This window comes from Apodemus sylvaticus, chromosome 1 (assembly GCF_947179515.1).
Source record: "Apodemus sylvaticus chromosome 1, mApoSyl1.1, whole genome shotgun sequence".
Taxonomy (NCBI): Eukaryota; Metazoa; Chordata; class Mammalia; order Rodentia; family Muridae; genus Apodemus; species Apodemus sylvaticus.
The window spans coordinates 21,578,376-21,600,272 of NC_067472.1; the positions used below are offsets into that span (position 1 = coordinate 21,578,376).

Below are 21,897 nucleotides of genomic sequence, written 5' to 3' on the forward strand. Positions count from 1 at the left end.
ATCTCCGTTTTCATTTCTAATTTTGTTAATTTGGATACTTTCTCTGTGCCCTTTGGTTAGTCTGGCTAAGGGTTTATCTATCTTGTTGATTTTTTTCAAAGAACCAGCTTTTGGTCTTGTTGATTCTGTGTATGTATGGTTCTCTTGGTTTCCACTTGATTGGTTTCAGCCCTGAGTTTGATGATTTCCTGTCTTCTCCTCCTGGGTGAATTAGCTTCTTCTTGTTCCAGGGTTTTTAGTTGTTCCATTAATCTTCTAGTATAAGCTCTCTCGAATTTCTTTTTGGAGGCAATCAAAGCTATGAGTTTTCCTCTTAGCACTGCTTTCATTGTGTCCCATAGATTTGTGTATGCTGTGCCTTCATTTTCATTAAATTCTAAGAAATCTTTGATTTCTTTCTTTATTTCTTCCTTGACCAAGGTATCATTGAGTAGAGTATTATTCAGTTTCCATGTGTATGTGGGCTTTCTGTTGTTTTTACTGTTACTAAAGACCACTTTTACTCCATAGTGATCTGACAGGAGGCATGGGATTATTTCAATCTTCTTATATTTGTTGAGGTTTGTCTTGTGACCAACTATATGATCTATTTTGGAGAAGGTACCATGAGGTGCTGAGAAAAAGGTATATTCTTTTGCTTTGGGATAAAAAGTTCTATATATATCTGTTAACTCCAGTTGTTTCAAAGCTTCAATTAGTTTCATTGTCTCCCTGTTTAGTTTCTGTTTTTCTGATCGGTCCATTGATGAAAGTGGAGTGTTGAAGTCACCCACAATTATTGTGTTAGGTGCAATGTGTACTTTGAGCTTTAGTAAAGTTTCTTTTATGAATGAGGGCACCCTTGTATTTGGGGCATAGTTCAGGATTGAGAGTTCTTCTTGTTGGATTTTTCCTTTGACCAGCAAGTAGTGACCTTCCATGTCTCTTTTGATGACATTAGGTTGAAAGTCAATTTTATCTGAAATTAGAATGGCAACTCTGGCTTGTTTCCTGGGACCATTTGCTTGTAGAATTGTTTTCCAGCCTTTTACTCTAAGGTAGTTTTTGTCTTTGACATTGAGGTGGGTTTCCTGTATGCAGCAAAATGTAGGGTCCTGTTTATGTAACCAGTCTGTTAGTCTATGTCTTTTTATTGGGGAATTGAGTCCATTGATGTTAAGAGATATCAAGGAGTAGTGGTTATTGCTTCCTAACATTTTTGATTTTAATTTTATACGTGTGTGGTTATTCTCTTTGGGTTTGATGAAAGAAGCTTAATATCCTGCTCTTTCCAGGGTATAGTTTCCCTCATTGTAATGGTGCTTTCCCCCTATTATCCTTTGTAGGGCTGGGTTTGTAGAAAGATATTGTGTAAATTTGGTTTTGTCATGGAATATCTTGGTTTCTCCATCTATAGTAATTGAGAGTTTCGCTGGGTATAGTAGTCTTGGCTGGCATCTGTGTTCTCTTAGAGTCTGCATGAGCTCCGCTCAGTATCTTCTAGCTTTCATGGTCTCTGGTGAGAAATCTGGTGTAATTCTGATAGGTCTTCCTTTATATGTTACTTGCCCTTTTTCTCTTACTGCCCTAAATATTCTTTCTTTGTTTAGTACATTTGGGGTTTTGATTATTATGTGACGGGAGGTATTTCTGTTCTGGTCCAGTCTGTTTGGAGTTCTGTAGGCTTCTTGTATATTCATGGGCATCTCTCTCTTTAGGTTAGGGAAGTTTTCTTCCATAATTTTGTTGAAGATATTTGCTGGCCCTTTAAGTTGTAAATCTTCACTCTCATCAATGCCTATAATCCTTAAATGTGGCTTTCTCATTGTGTCCTGGATTTCCTGGATATTTTGGGTTACAAGCTTTTTGCATTTTGCATTTTCTTTAACTGTTGAGTCCATGGTTTCTATGGTATCTTCGGCATCTGAGATTCTTTCTTCTATCTCTTGTATTCTGTTGTTGATATTTGTGTCTATGGTCCCTGATTTCTTCCCAAGGTTCTCTATCTCCAAAGTTGTCTCCCTTTGTGCTTTCTTAGTTGTTTCTACTTCTGTTTTTAGATCCTGGAAGTTTTTGCTCAGTTCTGTCATTTGCTTGATTGTGTTTTCCTCTAATTCTTTAAGCGATTTTTATGTTTCCTCTTTCATGACTTCTGCCTGTTGATCAAGGTTCTTCTGTATTTCTTTAAGTGATTTTTGCATTTCCTCTTTATTGGCTTTTGTATTCTCCTGAATTTCTTTCAATGATTTTTGTGTTTCCCTTGTAATGTCTTCTAATATTTGATCCATTTTCTCCTGAATTTCTTTAAGTATGTACTTCATGTGTTCCTGTACTAGCATCATGACCAGTGATTTTAAATCCAAATCTTGTTTTTCTGGTGTGTTGGGGTATCCAGGACTTGCTAATGTTGGAGAATTGGGTTCAGATGCTGCCATAATGCCTTGGTTTCTGTTAGTAATGTTCCTACGTTTGCCTTTAGCCATTTGGTTCTCCCAGGGGTTAGATGGTCTTATTGTCACTGGCTGGTGCTTCAACCTACTGTGGATCTTTAAGATTATCTCTGCACCGCTGGATGACTGGGTTTCTTCTGGCACAGATTACTGATATGCTGGTTTCCTCTTTTGTGCCTTTGGAGCCCTTCTCAGTGTTGCCTCAATCAATGCTATACTTAGGTTGTTAAGGTCAACCAGGTGTTCTTTGTCTGCTCTATTATGGAGGGAAGAATTTGTGGTTGGGGTCACTCCCTCTGTTGATTCTCACATAGGACACAGGTCCTGTGATGGACTGGCTTGCAGATAAACTGCCTATGTGCTCAGTTCCTGAGTACAGGCAGATCTCTGGCAGTTTGCACCACCAGAAATCTAAAGCTCAGGGTGATACAGTACCTAGTGATCCTTTTGTGTCCCTGCAGGCAGCAAGTATGGCCGTGGGGCTTCTCTCCTTCCACAGCTCCCTGGGCAGGATAAGGCCCCGAGCCCGGAGGGCTGGCAGACAAAAGCTGCCTATGTGCTCAATTCCTGAGTGCAGGCACCCCTGGCGGTTTGCACCACCAGAAATCTAAAGCTCAGGGTGTTACAGTACCTAGTGATCCTTTTGTGTCCCTGCAGGCAGAGAGTATGGCTTATATGCTTATTGTTAAGTAAAGCCTGCTCAGTCTATTCAATGTTATTTGTATATATGTTTTCAGGGATGATCATTTGGTAGTGGATAACCAATTAGGGCACAGTTTTGAAGCCCAGTCTGAAAATTCTGTAGATACATCTGCAGATCCTTCTTGCATTTAAGACTTAGGGAACACCAAGTAAGAGGAAGAAGAAAGTTTGTAAGAGCCAGAAGATTGGGAGTTTGTTGTGAGACTGTGTCTCCTAATAATGTCAGAAGCTATACCCATAAAGTCTTATCAACTGAATTTCCAAACATGAGGTAAATACAAATGGCAACAATATATATGCCAAAATGGATGGGGAACCCATGAGACCTCAACGCTAACAAAACTACAGGCAACCGAGGAATGCTGAGTGTGGAAGAAATAATTTTTCTCCAGGGAAATTATTGCCACTAATTAAGAATGCTTTTAAAATTAAACCGATGTTTCTCAAGTCATGATTTGGTTAAACCCTTACAAACCCATTGAAGCTAAAACTAATATAAGATGAAAATGATCTTATCATAGTTAACCTACCAAACACTATGACCCCACAGCCACACTGCAGAGCATGGTTGTATACCTTATTGGTTGATTTAACTTACTGCCCAGGATTAGGAAGACATATTACAATATATGTCAATAACCTAAGAAAAGAGATACACTTAATATTCATATTATAGTTTAGACTGATCATGTAGGTGTTTTCCAATAATTCATAGCAAAAAGTCAGAAGCTGAACACACATAGCTGGAAACCAACTCTATGTGAATAATTAATTTTGATGCTGATATCAAGCTATTCTGTCTTCTAATGGAGCACTGTGTGTCAGCAAATGTGATAAGAGAATATGGTGCTATGGATTCCTTTCAATACAGAACTGTCTGCATCTCTACCCCATCACCACTTCATATGAGGCAATCATGTCACCACCCAACTATATTTCAGTCTTCACTTCTCTGAAGAATTACCTCTTGATTTTTTCTAAAATTCATATATAAAATCAGAAAAGCTAGTTCTAACTTGGTCTCTGCATTTTCAAAAATCTGTGTGATCATAAAGAAAGCATTTTGCTTTTATGGTTTTGTTATCAGCAAAATGGAGGAGACCAAAGATTCACAGAATTACTCTGAGGTTTTGGGACATTAATAGGGGAAACAAGCTCTTCAGTATGTGAAATCAAGAGTCTTGGTGGTAAAATACTAGGTTGCATTAAGAGACGATTCATAATCATGTCTTCTATGCCTGCATAGGAGATGGTATTTCCTGCGATGAATACTCTCAACTATAATTCATGATAATAGATTTTTTTGTCTCAACAGGACTAATTTTTAGCAATGGAGAAATATGGGAGCAAACACGGCGTTTTTCCCTCATGATCTTAAGGTCTTTGGGGATGGGAAAGAAAACTATTGAAGACCGAATTCAGGAGGAAGCCCTTTGCCTGGTAGAAGCATTGAGAAAAACCAATTGTGTATATCATTTCTATATTTAACAGATAGGGAAAATGAATTTTTATAACAAGTAGGCTTCTTATAGCAGTTATAGAGTTAGAAATATAGTTGAAGGTTACTCTGTTCACATGACAACAGTAAGAAATGAGGCAGTTATAATGCCAGCCTTTTCAGGACCCACACTGACCAATTTTTGTGCAAATAACTTTCAGTATTATTTATGGTTCTTGTTTTCATGTGATTATGTAAGGAGATAAACCTACAGAAAACAGAATATATTTTAAGTTAGATATGTAAATAGTACAGAAAATATATCTCAAATTTGTAAGTTCTATCAAGCAACAGGATTATGTCTAACTGTAGGAGGAGGTTGGAAAAATGACTAGCTAAAACAGGAAGGAAAACATTTTGTTTGCATTACTTTTGAAAACTAAGGGAAGTTAAACTTCTTGACAAGCATTACAGGGTAAACAAATTATCTAATGTGTCATGTACAACTGTTCACATTAGAGGAACAGAAATGATGGACCTGCCTCAGTATAAATCTCAATGCATGAGTGTAGGTGCACATGCATGTGTGGGACATTGGAGAGGAAAAAGTGTGTGTGTGTGTGTGTGTGTGTGTGAGAGAGAGAGAGAGAGAGAGAGAGAGAGAGAGAGAGAGAGAGAGAGAGAGAGAGACAGAGACAGAGACAGACAGAGAGAGACAGAGAGAGAGAGAGAAGAACCTGGGTGGGAGAGGGGAGTGGAGGGAAAAAGGGGAACATGATCAGGTACTGGGGGTGGGAAACAGAAGTGAAGTCCTGAGCCAAATGAATGGAAACAGGTAACCTTGGGAAATGGGAGGATAGAAGACCCTCTAGAATATGCCAGAGACCTGGGAGGTGAGAGACTCTCAGGACTCCAAGGGAAAGACCTTAGATGAAGTGCCCAACAGTAGGGAGAGGGAACTTGTAGAGTCTACCTCCAGTAGAAAGACAAGGTATCAAGTGGAGGGATGGGGTTGCCATCCCATAGTCAAAAACTCTGATCCAGAATTATTCCTTTATAACAGAATTGCAGGGATAAAAATGGAGAAGAGACTGAGAGAAAAGAGGTCCAGTGACAGGCCCAAATTGGGACACATCTCAAGGGGAGACTCCAAGGCTTGACACTATCACTGATGCTATTGTATGCTTACAGGCAGAAGCCAATCATGGTTGTCCTCAGAGAGGCCCAACAGGCAGCTGACTGAGACAGAGGCACATACTTACACCCAACCAATGGACTGAAGTTGAGGACCCCTGTGGTTGAATTAGGGAAAGGTGGGAAGAAGCTGAAGAGGGTGATCCCACAGGAAGATCAGCAGTATCAAGTATTTGATGAGGCACTATGAGGAACACATTTATACATATTAAATTGGACACATTTATACATATTTTACATTATCTAGCTTCATATTTTTTCCTCTTTTGAATGAGGTCTTATGGAGCCTGTTTAAAAGAAGAGAATATCTGTAGACTATAAATTAGGTGGAGAATATCTGTCAGTTTATTTTGGGGGAACAGAATAAAGCATCTTTCAGGCTTGTGGAGGGCACAGTGATGACTAATTATAGGTAGCTCATATGCCTAAGTCAAAGTGCTTTAATTTGAAAATTTAGTCAGTTAGAGGATTGTATATAAACTTTTAACTACCTTTCTTCCAGGGTCTCCCTGTGACCCTAACTTTCTTCTGGCTTGTGTCCCCTGCAATGTGATCTCTGCTGTCATTTTCCAGCATCGTTTTGACTATAATGATGAGACATTCATAGGCTTCATGAAGAATTTTCAAAGAATTATTGAAATTTTAACATCTCCTTGGATCCAGGTGAGGTCTAGTTTTGTTTATATGTGAAATGTTATACGACTCATGTCTGTGCCCTTACTGTGCAGTTAATACTCAGGCTTTGAGCCTTGTGAGTTTTAAATCAGATCTACTGAAGTGTTGGGATTCTGAGAAGATATGGGTAGCTTTCAAGTTCAAAAAAGAGTGAGCTTTGGAATAGGAAAGATTTTTACAAGGTGTCAAGGGTTGTCAGAAGCTGTGAGCTGACTTGTACCAGTCTGTCCTATAACTGTCTCCCTTTATTAGAGAATTCTTTTTTCTCTATGACTCCCTCCCTTTTTCCTTTTCTTCCTTTCATTCCTCCCCTATTTCAGAATTTGTTTTCTGTTCTAATATACTTGAACAAAACAATTTTTCATCTGCTAGGTAATTTAGCTACACATATTTTCCCATTAGTTCTACATTTGCTCACATAACACAGCCAGTGTGAGATGAATGATATATTGATATGCTGGGTAACCTGCAAAATTTATTCGTATTACCATTTTCTATAAGTTTTATGATATATTATAGCCCAGGCCAGTCTTGAATTGAGGATATTTGTGATTCAGCCTCCTGAGTAGCTGAAATTACAGATGTGATCTTGTTTAGTATTAACATTTTATATAAGATTTCCTTTTATGTTTAATTATGGGTAAGTTTATGTTTGCCTATGAGTATGTGCATATCTGAGTGCAGGTGACTGCTGAGTCCACAAGAAGATGTTGGATTACCTGAAAGTAAAGTCACCAGTGGCTATGAGCTTCATGACATACAATCTCTGACCTAAACTTGGGGCTTCTGCAAGAGCAACAAAGGTTTTGAATCCCTGAATCACCTCTCTAGGTCCAATAGTAGTTTACACTTTTTCAGAGCAAATGTATTGATGGCTACATAGTAAGATTGAGTCTAGCCTTGTCTACATAGTGATACCGCATAACATACAACATTTTCAAACAAGCAACCAAAAAAAAAAAAAAAAACCAAAAAAGAAAATCTTCACTTAAGAGTATATGAAGGCGGTTTGAATGGTTTTAGTTTCCTCTTGCTTATAAAATTTTTAGGTTATTTTGCTGGTTCTTATGATTATAATTCCTACACAACTCGTGAATTATCTGCTTCATTTAAAACTAAAGGAGAGTTGGTGATATGAAGAAGAATAAAAAAGAAAAATGCAGTGTCAGAGAGCTTCAAGTTTACCTATGCAGTATCAGAGAGCTTCAAGTTTACCTAGGCATTTCTTTTGGAAAATAACAACCCTTTTCTGATTTTACTCAATATTTGAACATAGAACTTCAGGGTCCAGAATGCTTTTCTTACTAGTAGGGCATGGTCAGAAAATATTTCTAACATATGCTATATGATCCTCAACAACACATGGTTCTATCTGTTATAAAGGCAAAATGTGTTCCACAAAACAAGGTCAATGGAGAGAAAATAGTTCATTCTCTTCAGTATTTGGAGCAAGAACCTGTAACCCAGCCATATGAAGCACATTACCCAAAGCAGCTCACGTGTTCTTTCTGGTTTGGACATTTTATTGTTATCTATAAGGTGATATTATTTAATATTCCTACTTCATCCTAATTTCAAATAAAAAATTGACAGATTTAGGCACCTAGCCATTGGGTGTAATTCAAAAAAAATTGAGATTATAATCACATCATTTACCCCTTCCTTTTCCTTACTTCAACTTCTCTCATATAATCTCTTGTTCTCTACTTTCATTCAAATTCAAGGTTCCATATATAAATAAATACATCCAAATGTATGAAATATATACATATATAAAATATATAGCATAAATATATTATGCACAAATCATTATAAACTATAATGTGTAAAATATAAATTATATTAATGTATGCAAATATATAAAACCCATTTTAAAAACATGAAATTTTGGCATGCATTTGCACCATTGTACTAGAAATTATCTAGTTTTACCCAAGGAACACCATATTGGCATGCTTTCCATGAAGAAGTGAAAGAAGGGTGTGATCATTTGTTAGATCAGCACAATGTGGCTTAGAAGTCCACCATCATAGCTTATCTCATGCATACACTGTGGCCTCCTGAAAAGTGTTCTTGCTTTTTTTTTTGTTTTTTTTTTTGTTTTTTTTTGTTGTTGTTTTGGATTTGGTTCTTTCGAGACAGGGTTTCTATGTATAGGCCTGGCTGTCCTGGAACTCACTCTGTAGACCAGGCTGGCCTCAAACTCAGAAATCTCCCTGCCTCTGCCTCCCAGAGTGCTGGGATTACAGGCGTGCGCCACTACCACCTGGCTGTGTTCTTGCTCTTGATTAGCTTCACCATATTGGCCTTTGGTGGTGGGGAAAGAATCTCAGGAGCTCCTACAGGAGCAGCTGAAATGGACCTGAGATACTGGAGTGAGCTTTGTATACACTGTTTCTTAATTGCAGCAAGGGTTGGATCCCTGCTGACTTAATTATTTACATAAATGAAATATAATTACATTATTTTCTTGCATTTTATCCTTCCAATCTTTCTTATGTCCCCTCCCTCCAAATCACACCATGCCTCATCCCTCTTAACTCTTTCACAAACTCATGGCCTTAAAAAGTTTCATATATATATGAATATATATGAATATATAAATATATAATGCTAAGTATGTTTAGGGTTGCTTGTATGTACATAACTTCAAGACTGATCACTTTGTTTTATGTTACATATTAGAAGACATCCCCAGAGAGGACTTATTCTCCCTCTCTTTGCAGTCTTTATTTATATAGATGTGGGACCACATGAGATTCTGCTTCCCCTTTAGCATGTGTATTGTCTATTGTCACCTCTTTCAGGTGACTGGTGAAATATGCATGGGGTAAAGTGGGATGCAGATTGCTTCTACCTCTGCTAGCACTAATGTGCTGTCCTAGAATTTTTGACTAGTCATTCCACATCTCTGTATTCTTAGTTAGACAAATGGGACAATGAGATCAGCACATACTTTCCTTTGGAGATCCAATGTCAAGAACTGAATTTGCATTCACTGTACAAGATGTGCACATGACAGTTCTGGTTCTTTGTTCTATGCTATGCCTATTCTACCAAATGCCAGGCCTATAGGAGGAGCATAGTAGGCATGTGAAATTCACCTATTATGAAGTGGTGTATGATGCTAGGCAGGTTATCTATGGAAGGTTTGCTGTTTACATTAACGAAAGTTTTCTTTTCTAGCTCTGCAGTGCCTATCCTGCTTTATACTGTCTCCCAGGAAGCCATAATGAATACTTTAAAATTTTGACTGAAATAAAAGTGTTCATTTTGAAGGAAATAAAAAGGCATCAAGAATCTCTGAACCTCAGTAACCCTCAGGACTTTATTGACTATTTCCTGATTAAAATGGAAAAGGTACAAGTGACCCTGACTTGAGACTTCACATTTGTGGGTGCTCTGACTCAGTTTTCATTTTCATGGTGAAAGTGGGTATTCAAATTCATGTTCCTTCTAGTGACACATTCATTACCTTTGGGAACATTTTCTTAGGAAAATCACAGAGAATATTTAGGGATCATTAAGATTCTCAGTTTTTTTTTTAGAATTAGAAAGAGTATGTTTATCATGTTCTAGGTCAGTTCTATAATTTGAGGCAAGTAAATACACATACACTTCCATTTAAAAGTAACAAGAAGATGTTATGATAGGTAAAAGAACCTTCATGAACACCAGGCATAGTGATTTAGAGAACACAGGACTTTTCTTTAAAGAAATGCTAGGAATCCTTCACAGTTGAGCTAGGCTTTGAGGAAAAACACCCGTTTAGATTAACAGGAGGGTAAGCTAGAGGATGGTAATTGAAGTCCTCAAAAGCACTGACTTTGAGAAGGTGAAATTAGTTTGAATTTTGGTGGTGGTTATAAGGACTGTAGACTTTGAAAATACCAGTGGAGTTTGTATGTGGTAGAACTGATAGTACTTGTAAGTGTCTTAATATAGATTACATTTGAGAAAGATCACAGATCTTATTTTCTGCAGTGGGTTAGAATTGAGGAACCACAACAAAAAATCTTGAAATGTTGGAACTTTATGTTTTAGCTGTGTGCAAGATTCTTAAGAGTTCCATAAATCCACCTTTGTCTTCAGTTAGAATACTTTCTAATATCTAGTTTAGCTACAAAATGTTTCTCTCATATTGAATAAATTTTCTACCTCAAAGCCTTTAAAGCAAAGCAAGGCAAGAAAACTGATTCCTCTCACTTATTATTTTTAGGAAAAACACAATAAAAGGTCTGAATATAGCATGGATAACATGATCGCCACCATATCTGATCTTTTTCATGCGGGAACAGAGACAACAAGTTCCACAATGAAATATGGGCTTTTTCTTCTGCTGAAGCACCCAGAGGTCACAGGTATGATCAGAGATACATGACAGATGGATGTGTAGGTAGAAATGGGCCGACAGCACTAGAGACTGCCACACTCTTTCTTAAAAAGATGCCATACTAGCAACGTTTGCAGAGTTTGTAAACTGAACTCTAACTAGATAAAAACAATTAAAAGTAGACGACAGTACAGAAAGAATGACGTATATAAGCCACAGCAGGGAATGAAAGGGCAGTGGCCTTGATTTTTCCAGCAGAATCCTTGATTTGAGTTGTGAAAAAAACCAGCAGAATTGTTAGGGTCCTAATAGAATGAGCCCTCCTCTCATATTTTTTATACATCTTATGAATACTTATTTCTTTTCCAGAAAGTATTTATCATTTAAAATTTTGTTAGCATATATTAGTTATAGACAGTGATGTTTCATTATAACATTTTCATACATACATAATTATTTTGTTATACCCTATAACGTTTTCTTTCTTTCTCTCCCCATAATTCCCTTCCTCTTCCCAATCAACCCATTTTTGCATTTATGCCTGATTTTCTTTTTCAATGAACCAATAATTTAATTAGGTTCATTTACATGATCATTTGTTGTTTACTGTATCATCAGCAATTTACCAGTGACTATATTATTTAACAAAATATCTTTCTGCATCATGGCAACTATAAATTCCCTACAGATCCTCAGAAAATTTTTGGGCTTCATAGGCCCCTCCCTTCTCAATGAGGAACGGTTAATAGAAACGGTCTACTATACATGTTTTGTGACTAATGATAAGTGCTGACAGTTCGAGTGCAATGGCTACGTCATGCTTGGTGGACAGCTTTCTGCAGCACTCTACCTTTTTCTCCTGTGTGGCATTCATTCTGTGTCCTTCTCTCAGATGCTGTCTGAGCCTTCGAAAGTCTTGATATAGATGTTCCACTTATAGTTTAATATTCAAACATCACTTATTTTCTCTGAGTCCTCTCTTAAATAACTATCGTCCACTACAAGAATCCTTTCTGACCAAATTTAGAGAAACACCGACCTATGGATATAATAAAAAATTTAGAAGGCAATTGGATGAGCATGTTATATTACTTTAGCAAAACAAATGCTTAGTTTTCCCTAGAGTGCCTGTAATATTTTCAACCATATGCATTTTACCAGCTTTGCAATGCCAGACATCATCTTCCAAGAAGAGTGACTTAAATCATTTTATGTTGTAAGAAAACATGGCATTTGTCTTTCTAGGCTTGTATTCTCTCACTCAGTATAATATTTCCTAGTTCCATCTACTTACCTTCAAATTTTATAATTTCATTTTATCCACAGCAAAATAAAATACCATTGTATAGCTGAACAATATTTTAATTATCCATTCATTGATTAGTGGATATCTAGGTCTATTCAATTTCCTAAATATTTGAATAGTATAACAAAGAACAAGGAGGAGCAAATATCATTGTAATTTATAGACTCTTTCCCCCTGTACCGATGTCCTCAAGGGTCTTCCCCAGTTTTTTTCTATTAGCTTCAGAGTGTCTGGCTTTATGTGGAGGTCCTTGATCCATTTGAAGTTGAGCTTAGTACAAGGAGACAAGGATGGATCAATTCGCATTCTTCTGCATGCTGACCTACAGTTGAACCAGCACCATTTATTGTAAAGGCTATCTTTTTTTCCATTGGTACCACTCTGGAAATCAGTCTGGCGGTTCCTCAGAAAACTGTGCACCTCACTTCCAGAAGATCCTGTTATACCACTCCTGGGTATATACCCAGAGGATTCCCCACCATGTAATAAGGAAACATGCTCCACTATGTTCATAGCAGCCCTATTTATAATTGCCAGAAGCTGGAAAGAACCCAGGTATCCCTCAACAGAAGAGTGGATGCAAAAAATGTGGTATATATACACAATGGAGTACTATTCAGCCATTAGAAACAATGAATTCATGAAATTCTTAGGCAAATGGATGGAGCTGGAGAACATCATACTAAGTGAGGTAACCCAGACTCAAAAGGTGAATCATGGTATGCACTCACTAATAAGTGGATATTAGCCTAGAAAGCTGGAATACCCAAAATATAATCCACACATCAAATGAGGTACAAGAAGAACAGAGGAGTGGCCCCTTGTTCTGGAAAGACTCAGTGAAGCAGTATAGGGCAAAACCAGAAAAGGGAAGTGGGAAGGGGTGGGTGGGAGAACAGGGGGAAGGAAGGGGGCTTATGGGGCTTTCGGGGAGTGGGAGTCTAGAAAAGGGGAAATCATTTGAAATGTAAATAAAAAATATATCGAATAAAAAAAAGAAAAAAACAAACAAAAAAAGTAAATTAAAATAAAAAAGATATAGACTCTTTTGGGAATGTACCAAGGAGTGGTATATTTGAGTCATTAATAATCTTAATTTTAGTTTTTTCAGAATCTCCACACTGATTTCCACTGTGGCTGGAAAAGTAGCTTTGATTTACATTTCATGATGGCTAGGGATGTTCAACACTAGAAAAAATACTTCTCACCCAGTTATGTTTCTTCTCATGAGAACTTTATGTTAATTTCATCTGTCCAGTTGCAGATTGGCAGCGTTTTGCATGTGTATGTGTGTGTGTGTGTGTGTGTGTGTGTGTGTGTGTGTGTATGTGTGTATGTGTGTGTTTAATTTTTGCATTTTTGCAAGTTTTGATTGTAAGTCCCCTATCTTAAGGATATCTGGCAAAGATTATACCCCATCTTTTCACTCTGCTCTTAGTTTCTTTTGCTATGTAGACACTTTTTATTTCATCGGTCCTTTCTGTGGACTTTTGGGTCCAGTACCCTATTACAGGGTTTTTGTTTGAAAAGTTCCTCCTTCCATTTACTTCTTGTAGTGCATGCTTGATGTTTTCCCTAGAAGCACCAGCATTTTAGATTGCAACTATTTAATAGCTTTGATCTACTTTGAATTGTTTATTGTGTAAAGTGAAAGACATGGGTATACTTTCATTCCTCTGCATATGGATATTCAATTTTCCCAACACCACTTAGTGAATAGGTCTCCTACCCTCACTGCATGTTTTATTTTACTGTGTGATGCTGCTATGGATGCGTTTATTTTTTAGCAATTTTGTGATTGTCATTGGTATATGGGAAAGATATTGATTCAGTATATTAACATTATATCTTACCATTTTGCTGAAAGTATTTATAATCTCTAGGAGTTTTAAATCTGGCTCTAGTTGAGTCTCATATATAGAATCATAGTCCATGAATAGTTATTTTTTCCTATTATGAAAATGGAGGGATTTGATTTTTCTAACTCTTCACTTTCTACCACAATATGAAATGATTAATAATCATATAAAAGATAATTCTATCTAAAACTCAGATTTCTTACCTGGAAGCTAAAGTTCAGGAAGAAATTGCACATGTGATTGGCAGCCACCGGAGCCCCTGCATGAAGGACAGGAGTCACATGCCCTACACAGAAGCCGTGCTGCATGAGATCCAGAGACACATTGATCTTATTCCTATTCCTTTGCCTCGGAAAACAACACAGGATGTGGAGTTCAGAGGATATCGCATTCCCAAGGTGAGATATGTTTTATTTGTTTTTTTCACTAGGTCTTTTTTTCTGCCAACAATCAAGTAATGAGATTCCAAATGACCTGGTCTTGCACAGGGATGCTAGTTCAAACATCTTACTTCTCATTTTATGTTCCTTTTGTCTTTGTCCTTTGTCATGTGAATGGATTCTTACTAACTTTTCAGTACACTGATATGCCTGCGCCCTTCTTGTCTGTTCATGCAATCTGCTGTCCACATCTTTGCTTTCCAGTGGGTTTTACTACTCTTGTCAATTAGCCACACTTCTATATTTCTTTTTTCCCTCTGTATTTTCTTTTTTTAATAATTGAATCTTTTGTACAGTCTAGTCATTTTCCCCCTCCTGTTCTGCCCACTGACAGTTCCTTATGCCATTCTTCCTTCCCTGTCTCCAAGAGGAAGTTCCCACACCGCCACACCCCCCCACACCTGCCAGTCCTCCCATTCCCAGGGGCCTCAAGTCTCTCAAGGGTTGGGTGTGTCTTCTTTCATTAAGGGCATACCAGGCTGTCCTCTGCTGTGTTTGTGTGGGAGCCTCAGACCAGCTAGTGTTGCTGCCTGGTTGGGTTGCTCAGTGTCTGAGAGATCTCAGGAGTCCAGGTTTGTTGAGACTGCAGGTCTTCTTATGGGGTCACCCTCCTCCTTAGCTTTTTCTACCCTTTCTCTAATTCAACCACAGGGGTCCATGGCTTCTGTCTTGTGTCCATTGATTGGGTGCAATTATCTACTTCTGTCTCAGTCAGCTGCTTGTTGGGCCTCTCTGAGGGCAGATATGCTAGGCTCCTGTCTGTAAGCACACCATAGCATCACTAATACTGTCAGGCCTTGGAGCCTCTCTGAGATGGGTGCTAATTTGAGCCTGTCTCTGTACCTCCTTTCCCTCAGTCTCTTTCCCATTTTTGTCCCTGCAGTTCCTTTAGACAGGGACAATTCTGAGTCAGAGTTTTTGACTATGGTATTGCAACTCCATCCCTCCACTTGATGCCCTGTCCTTTCTATTGGAGGTGAATTCTACAAGCTTACTCTCCCCACTATTTGTCATTTCATTAAAGGTCCTTCCTTTTGAGTTTTGAGATTCTCTCACCTCCTGGGTCTCTGATACAGTCTAGAGAGTCCCCTTACCTCCCAAGGTTGTATATTTCCATTCATTCTGCTGGTAATCACGGCTTCACTCCTTGTCCCCCTAATTAATGATCATTTCCCCCTTTCTTCCCCCTCTCCCCTCTCCCACCCACATTCTCCCCTCTTTGCCCTCTTGTTTCTTCTACTTCCCTAGTGGGAATGAAACATCCTTACTTGGGGCTGATGGCTTGTTAAACGTTTTGAGTCCTATGGATTGTATCCTGGTTATTCTGTGCTTTTGTAGGCTAATATCCATTTATTCGTGAGTACATACCATGCATGTCCTTTTGTGTCTGAGATACTGCACTCAGGATGATATTTTCTAGTTCCATCCATTTGCCTTCAAAGCTCATTATGTCATCATCCTTAATAGCTGCATAGTGTCGAATTGTGTAAATGAACCACATTCTCTGTATCCATTCTTCTGATGTGGGACATCTGGGTTGTTTCCAGCTTCTGGCTATCACAGATAAGGATGCTATGAACATAATGGAGCATGTGCTCCTGTGGAGTGGTAGGGCATCTTTTGAGTATATGCCCAAGAGGGGTATAGCTGTGTCTTTGGGTAGATCTATTTCCTATTTTCTGAGGAATCTCCAGTTTAATTTCAGAGTGGTTGTACCAGTTTGCAATTCTACCAGCAATGGAGGAGTGTTCCTTTCTCCACATTATTGACAACATGTGCTGTCACCTGAGGTTTTGATCTTAGTCATTCTGACTGGTATAAGGTGGAATCTCAGGGTTGTTTTGATTTGCATCTCCCTGATCATTAAGGACTTTGAACATTTCAAGTACTTCTCAGCCATTCCACATTTCTCTTTTGTGAATTCTCTGTTTAGTTCTATACCCCCCACCCTTTTTTTAGGTATGGACTTTGGATTCCTGATCTCGCCAATACTTTTTTAAAATTTTTTTTATTTATTGAAAAGGGAAGTAAAGGGAAATAACACTTTATGATAAAATTAAAGATTTACATGGAAAATATATCAGATAAACATGTTAAAATTGACAATTTTAATGGAAAATTAAGGAGTAAAGTGGTAGTAGACATGTAAACATTGCTAAATTAATTGAAATATGGAATAGAAACATTTTATGATAGAATTGAAGATTTATGTGGAAAATATTTCTGATAAAATTGTAGAAAAATGTAGAAAAACATGTTAGAATTGAAGATTATCATGGAAATTTTTATATAGATATAATAAAGGTAGGTATAAAAGTAATACAAATTGATTGAAAGTGGAATTACAAACATTTTCTGATAAACTTGAAGATTTATATGGAAAATATTTCTGATAAAATTGAAGAAATATAAAGAAAAAACATGTTAAAATTAGGTATTATCATAGAAATTATATAGATAAAATGATAGGCATAAGGATAATTCTAAGTTGATTGAAGGTGGAATTATAAACATTTTCAGATAACATTAAAGATTTACATGGAAAATATTTCTGGTAAAATTCAAGAAATAAATAGACAAACACGATAAATTGACTATTTCATGGAAAAATTTACATATAAAATGGTAGATATAAAAACTCTAAATTAATTGACGGTGGAATTAGAAACATTTGTGAAGTTCTTGCCATATAGATCTTTCAGTTGTTTGGTTAGAGCCACACCAAGATACTTTATATTGTTTGTGGCTCTTGCGAAGGGTGTCATTTCCCTAATTTCTTTCTCAGCATCCTTATCCTTTGAGTATAGGAAGGCTGCTGATTTGCTTGAGTTGATTTTATATCCAACCACTTTGCTGAAGTTGTTCATCAGCTGTAGGAGTTCTCTGGTGGAGTTTTAAGTATACTATCATATCATCTGCAAATAGGGAATCAAAGGAGTCCTCAGAAGATGGAAAAATCTTCCATGCTCATGGATTGGCAGGATTAATATAGTAAAAATGGCCATCTTGCATAAAGCAATATACAGATTCAATGCAATTCCCATCAAAATCCCAACTCAGTTCTTCACAGAGTTAGAAAGAAAAATTCTCAAATTCATCTGGAATAACAAAAAACCCAGGATAGCTAAAACTATTCTCAACAGCAAAAGAACTTCAGGGGGAATCAGTATCCTGGACCTCAAGCAGTACTACAGAGCAATAGTGTTAAAAACTGCATGGTATTGGTACAGTGACAGACAGGTAGATCAATGGAATAGGATTGAGGATCCAGAAATGAACCCACATACCTATGGTTACTTGATCTTTGACAAAGGAGCTAAAACCATCCAGTGGAAAAAAAGAGCCTTTCAACAAATGGTGTTGGCTCAACTGGAGGTCAGCTTTCAAAAGAATGCGAATTGATCCATTCTTATCTCCTTGTACTAAGCTCAACTCCAAGTGGATCAAGGACATCTACATAATACCAGGCACACTGAAACTAATAGAAAAATCTGGGGAAATCCCTTGAGGACATGGGCACAGGGGAAAAGTTCCTGAACAGAACACCAATAGCTTATCCTCTAAGATTAAGAATTGACAAGTGGGACCTCATAAAATTACAGTTTCTGTAAGGCAAAGGACACTGTCAAAAGGACAAATTGGCAACCAACAAATTGGGAAAAGATCTTCACCAACCCTACATCTGATAGAGGGCTAATATCCAATATATACAAAGAACTCAAGAAGTTAGTCCCCAGGGAACCAAATACCCTATTAAAAATGGGGTGCAGATCTAAACAAAGAACTTTCACCTGAAGAAATTCAGATGGCTGACAAGCACCTTAAGAAATGCTCGACTTCATTAGTCATTAGGGAAATGCAAATCAAAACAACCCTGAGATTTCACCTCACACCAGTCAGAATAACTGAGGTTAAAAACTCAGGAGACAGCACTTGTTGGTGAGGATGTGGAGAAAGAGGAACACTCCTCCACTGCTGGTGGGAATGCAAGTTGTTATAACCACTCTGAAAATCAATCTGGTGGTTCCTCAGAAACTGGGCATGACACTTCTGGAGGACCCTGCTATACCACTCCTGGGTATATACCCAGAGGATTCTCTGGCATGCAATAAGGGCACATGCTCCACTATGTTCATAGCAGCCTTATTTGTAATAGCCAGAAGCTGGAAAGAATCCGAATGTCCCTTAGTAGAGGAATGGATACAGAAAATATGGTATATTTACACAGTGGAATACTACTCAGCAATTAAAAACAATGAATTCATGAAGTTCTTAGGCAAATGGTTGGAACTGGAATATCATCCTAAGTGAGGTAACCCAATCACAAAAGAATACACATGGAATGCAATCACTTATAAGTGGATATTAGCCCAGAAGCTCTGAATACCCAAGACACAATTTGCATATCAAATAATTCCCAAGAAGAAGGAAGGAGAGGTCCCTGGTCCTGGAAAGGCATGATCCAGCCTTGTAGGGGAATACCAGCACAGAGATGAAGGAGGCGGTTGATTGGAGAATGGGCAGAGGGACGAGGGCTTATGGCTTTTATGGGGAGGGGGGAACCGGGAAAGGTAAAATAATTTGGAATGTAAACAAAAAATATAGAAAATAAAAAAGAAACATTTGTGATAAAATCAAAGATTAACATTGAAAACATTTCTGATAAAATAGAGGAAGTATATAGAAAGACATATTAAAATTGAAGATTATCATGAAAAATTATGCAGATAAGATGGTAGACATAAAAAAATTACTAAATTTTTTAAAAGGGGAATTACAAAAATTTTCTGATAAAATTGAAGATTTACATGAGAAATATTTCATGAGTCTATGTCTTTTTATTGGGGAGTTGAGTCCATTGTTGTTAAGATATTAGGGAATAGTGATTGTTGCGTCCTGTTATTTTTGATGTTATTTTTATGTTTGTGTGGGTATCTTCTTTTGGGTTTGTTGGAAGAAGATTACTTTGTTGCCTTTTCTAGGGTGTAGTTTCCCTCCTTGTGTTGGCATTTTCCATTAATTATCCTTTGTGGGGCTGGATTTGTGAACAGATATTGTATAAATTTTATTTTATCATGGACTATCTTGGTTTCTCCATCTATGGTGCTTGAGAGTTTTGCTGGGTATAGTAGCCTGGGTCGGCATTTGTGTTCTCTTAGGTTCTGTGTGAGGTTTGCCCCGTATCTTCTAGATTTCATCGTCTTCTGGTGAGAAGTCTGGTGTGATTCTGATAGGTCTGCCTTTATAAGTTACTTGCCTCTTTCCCCTTACTGCATTTAACTGGTCTTCTTATTGTGTCCTGGAGTTCCTGGATGTTTTGGGTTACCCAGTTTATGCATTTTGCATTTTCTTTGACTTTTGAGTCAATGTTTTCTATGGTATCTTCAGCACCCGAGGTTCTTTCTTCTATCTCTTGTATTCTGTTGTTGATGCTTGCATCTATGACTCCTGAATTGGTTTTCTATCTCCAGAGATATCTCACTCTTTGATTTCTTTATTGTTTCTGCTTCCACTTTTAGATCCTGGATGGTTTTATTCAGTTCATTCACTTGTTTGTTTGTGTTTTCCTATAATTCTTTAAGGGATTTTTGTGTTTCTTCTTTAAGGGCTTCTGCCTGTTGACACATGATCTCCAGTATTTCTTTAAGGGATTTTTGTGTTTTCTCTGTAAGGGATTTTACCTGTTGAGAGATGTTCTCCTGTATTTCTTTAAGGAAGTTATTTGAGTCTTTCTTAAAGCCCTCTATCAGCATCATGAGATATGATTTATTCTAGTTAACTCACAAATTAAACAGCACACAGTTATTTTAAGATATATACTCAAACATATACCCAATCCTTACACTTGTTTGGCAAACACTTTCTCTAGTGAGCCATCTCCCTACTTCCCCATATTATTAATATATTGAATATTGGTTAATTTTAGTTGAATTCCTACTTTGCTGAAGGTAAAGACACAGATTCTGTCTGTCTGACAATGACTTTGTATTATGTTGGGGTCACAGGGAATCTTTTAAGTAATTTATTATAGATTTTAATACTTGGCCGAAACATGCCTAATTCATGAAGTTTCCACAGATATTGGTGATCTCACCTTAAAAGGTTAGTGCTCTCCTACTCTGGCCTTTATGCTTCTGGGATATTCTCCTTCTCTTTTGGCTTCTCCATGATTTGTACATGGGAAGCTTGACACTTGTTCTTTAAGCTATATAGCCAAGTTATAGTCATTCAATCTCATTTCTCTGGCACCTGTCCTCTGGATAATACCATGATAATGGAATCCTTACTTTGTATTATATTCATTTTTCAAGAAACTTTCACATTCCAGAATATCTGTAGTCTTTCCTAAGTCCCCCTTTAAGTGTACTTGCATGTGCAATCACACACACGTGTGTGTGAGTGAGTATATGTGTGTGTGTGTGCATATATGTTGTGTAGGTGTTTGTGTATGTATGTATGTATGTTTAGATGGGAGATCATCATGTGAAATGTCTCAGCTGACTCCCTATTTACATGTCACCAATGTCTTTATGTTTGGACTTTTAATTTTTTAATGGATATTTTCTTTATTTACATTTCAAATGTTATCCCTTTTCCCAGTTTCCGCCCACCCGGAAACCCCCTATCCCATCCTCCCTCCCTTGCTTCTATGAGGGTATTCCTCGACCCACTCCACTCCCACATCCCCACTCTTGGTTCCCCTACACTTGGGCATCTATTGAGCCTTCATAGGACCAAGGACCTCTCCTCCATTGATGCCTGACAAGGCAATCCTCTGCTACATATGCAGTTGGAGCCATGTGCACTCCTTGGATGATGCCTTAGTCCCTGGAAGCTCTGAGGGAGTCTGGTTGGTTGATACTGTTTTTCCTGTGGGGTTGCCAACCCCTTAAGCTCTTTCAAGCTTTTTTCTAACTCCTTCCTCCATTGGGGTCCGTGTGCTCAGTCCAATGTTTGGCTGTGAGCATCTGCCTCTGTATTTGTAAGACTCTGGCAGAGGCTTTCAGGAGACAGCCATATCAGCCCCCTTTCAACAAGCATTTCTTAGCATCCACAATAGTGTTAGGGTTTGGTAACTGTATATAGGATGAATCCCCAGGTGGGACAATTTTTGAACATTTAATGCTTCTGATTTTGTCGGGTATGTTTTCAATCTGCTCTTCTCAATTCTAGAATTTAAGTCCTTATATTTTCCATTACTAATATTCTAAACTTGGCAGTACTTGATTAAACTAATGACAAATCCCTTCATTTAGCAATTCAGTGTCTCCTCTACATACTGTGACAATTATTCTCTTATGTACTCAGATGCATGTGTAATGGCTGTATTTTGAAATGTTATGTGATCTATATTTCACATTGATATATGATCACTCTAAATCTACATAACACATTGACTGATAGTTTTTCCATTCAATAAGGCTGGCACTTCCTTCTTTTCTCTCTGAGCTCCTTTTTAAAAAATAGTTTGCTAAGCATTATGAATGGAGTTTTGGAGGGAATTTGTTATTCTATCTTCTT

General features: G+C 37.6%; 1 protein-coding gene across 4 annotated transcripts in view; it reads left to right on the plus strand.

Moving 5' to 3' along the window:
• LOC127676809 (cytochrome P450 2C70-like) overlaps positions 1 to 21,897 on the plus strand; it is an 84,257-nt gene that overhangs the window by 30,688 nt on the left and 31,672 nt on the right. For 3 of the 4 annotated variants that reach the window (XM_052172317.1, XM_052172318.1, XM_052172320.1), the window contains exons 3-7: positions 4,447 to 4,596; positions 6,266 to 6,426; positions 9,625 to 9,798; positions 10,658 to 10,799; positions 14,147 to 14,334. In XM_052172317.1, coding sequence (XP_052028277.1) covers positions 4,447 to 4,596; positions 6,266 to 6,426; positions 9,625 to 9,798; positions 10,658 to 10,799; positions 14,147 to 14,334 — 815 coding nt within the window. Of the gene's footprint in view, positions 1 to 4,444; positions 4,597 to 6,265; positions 6,427 to 9,624; positions 9,799 to 10,657; positions 10,800 to 14,146; positions 14,335 to 21,897 lie in introns of all 4 variants that reach the window. The other variant, XM_052172319.1, reaches the window with a different exon arrangement.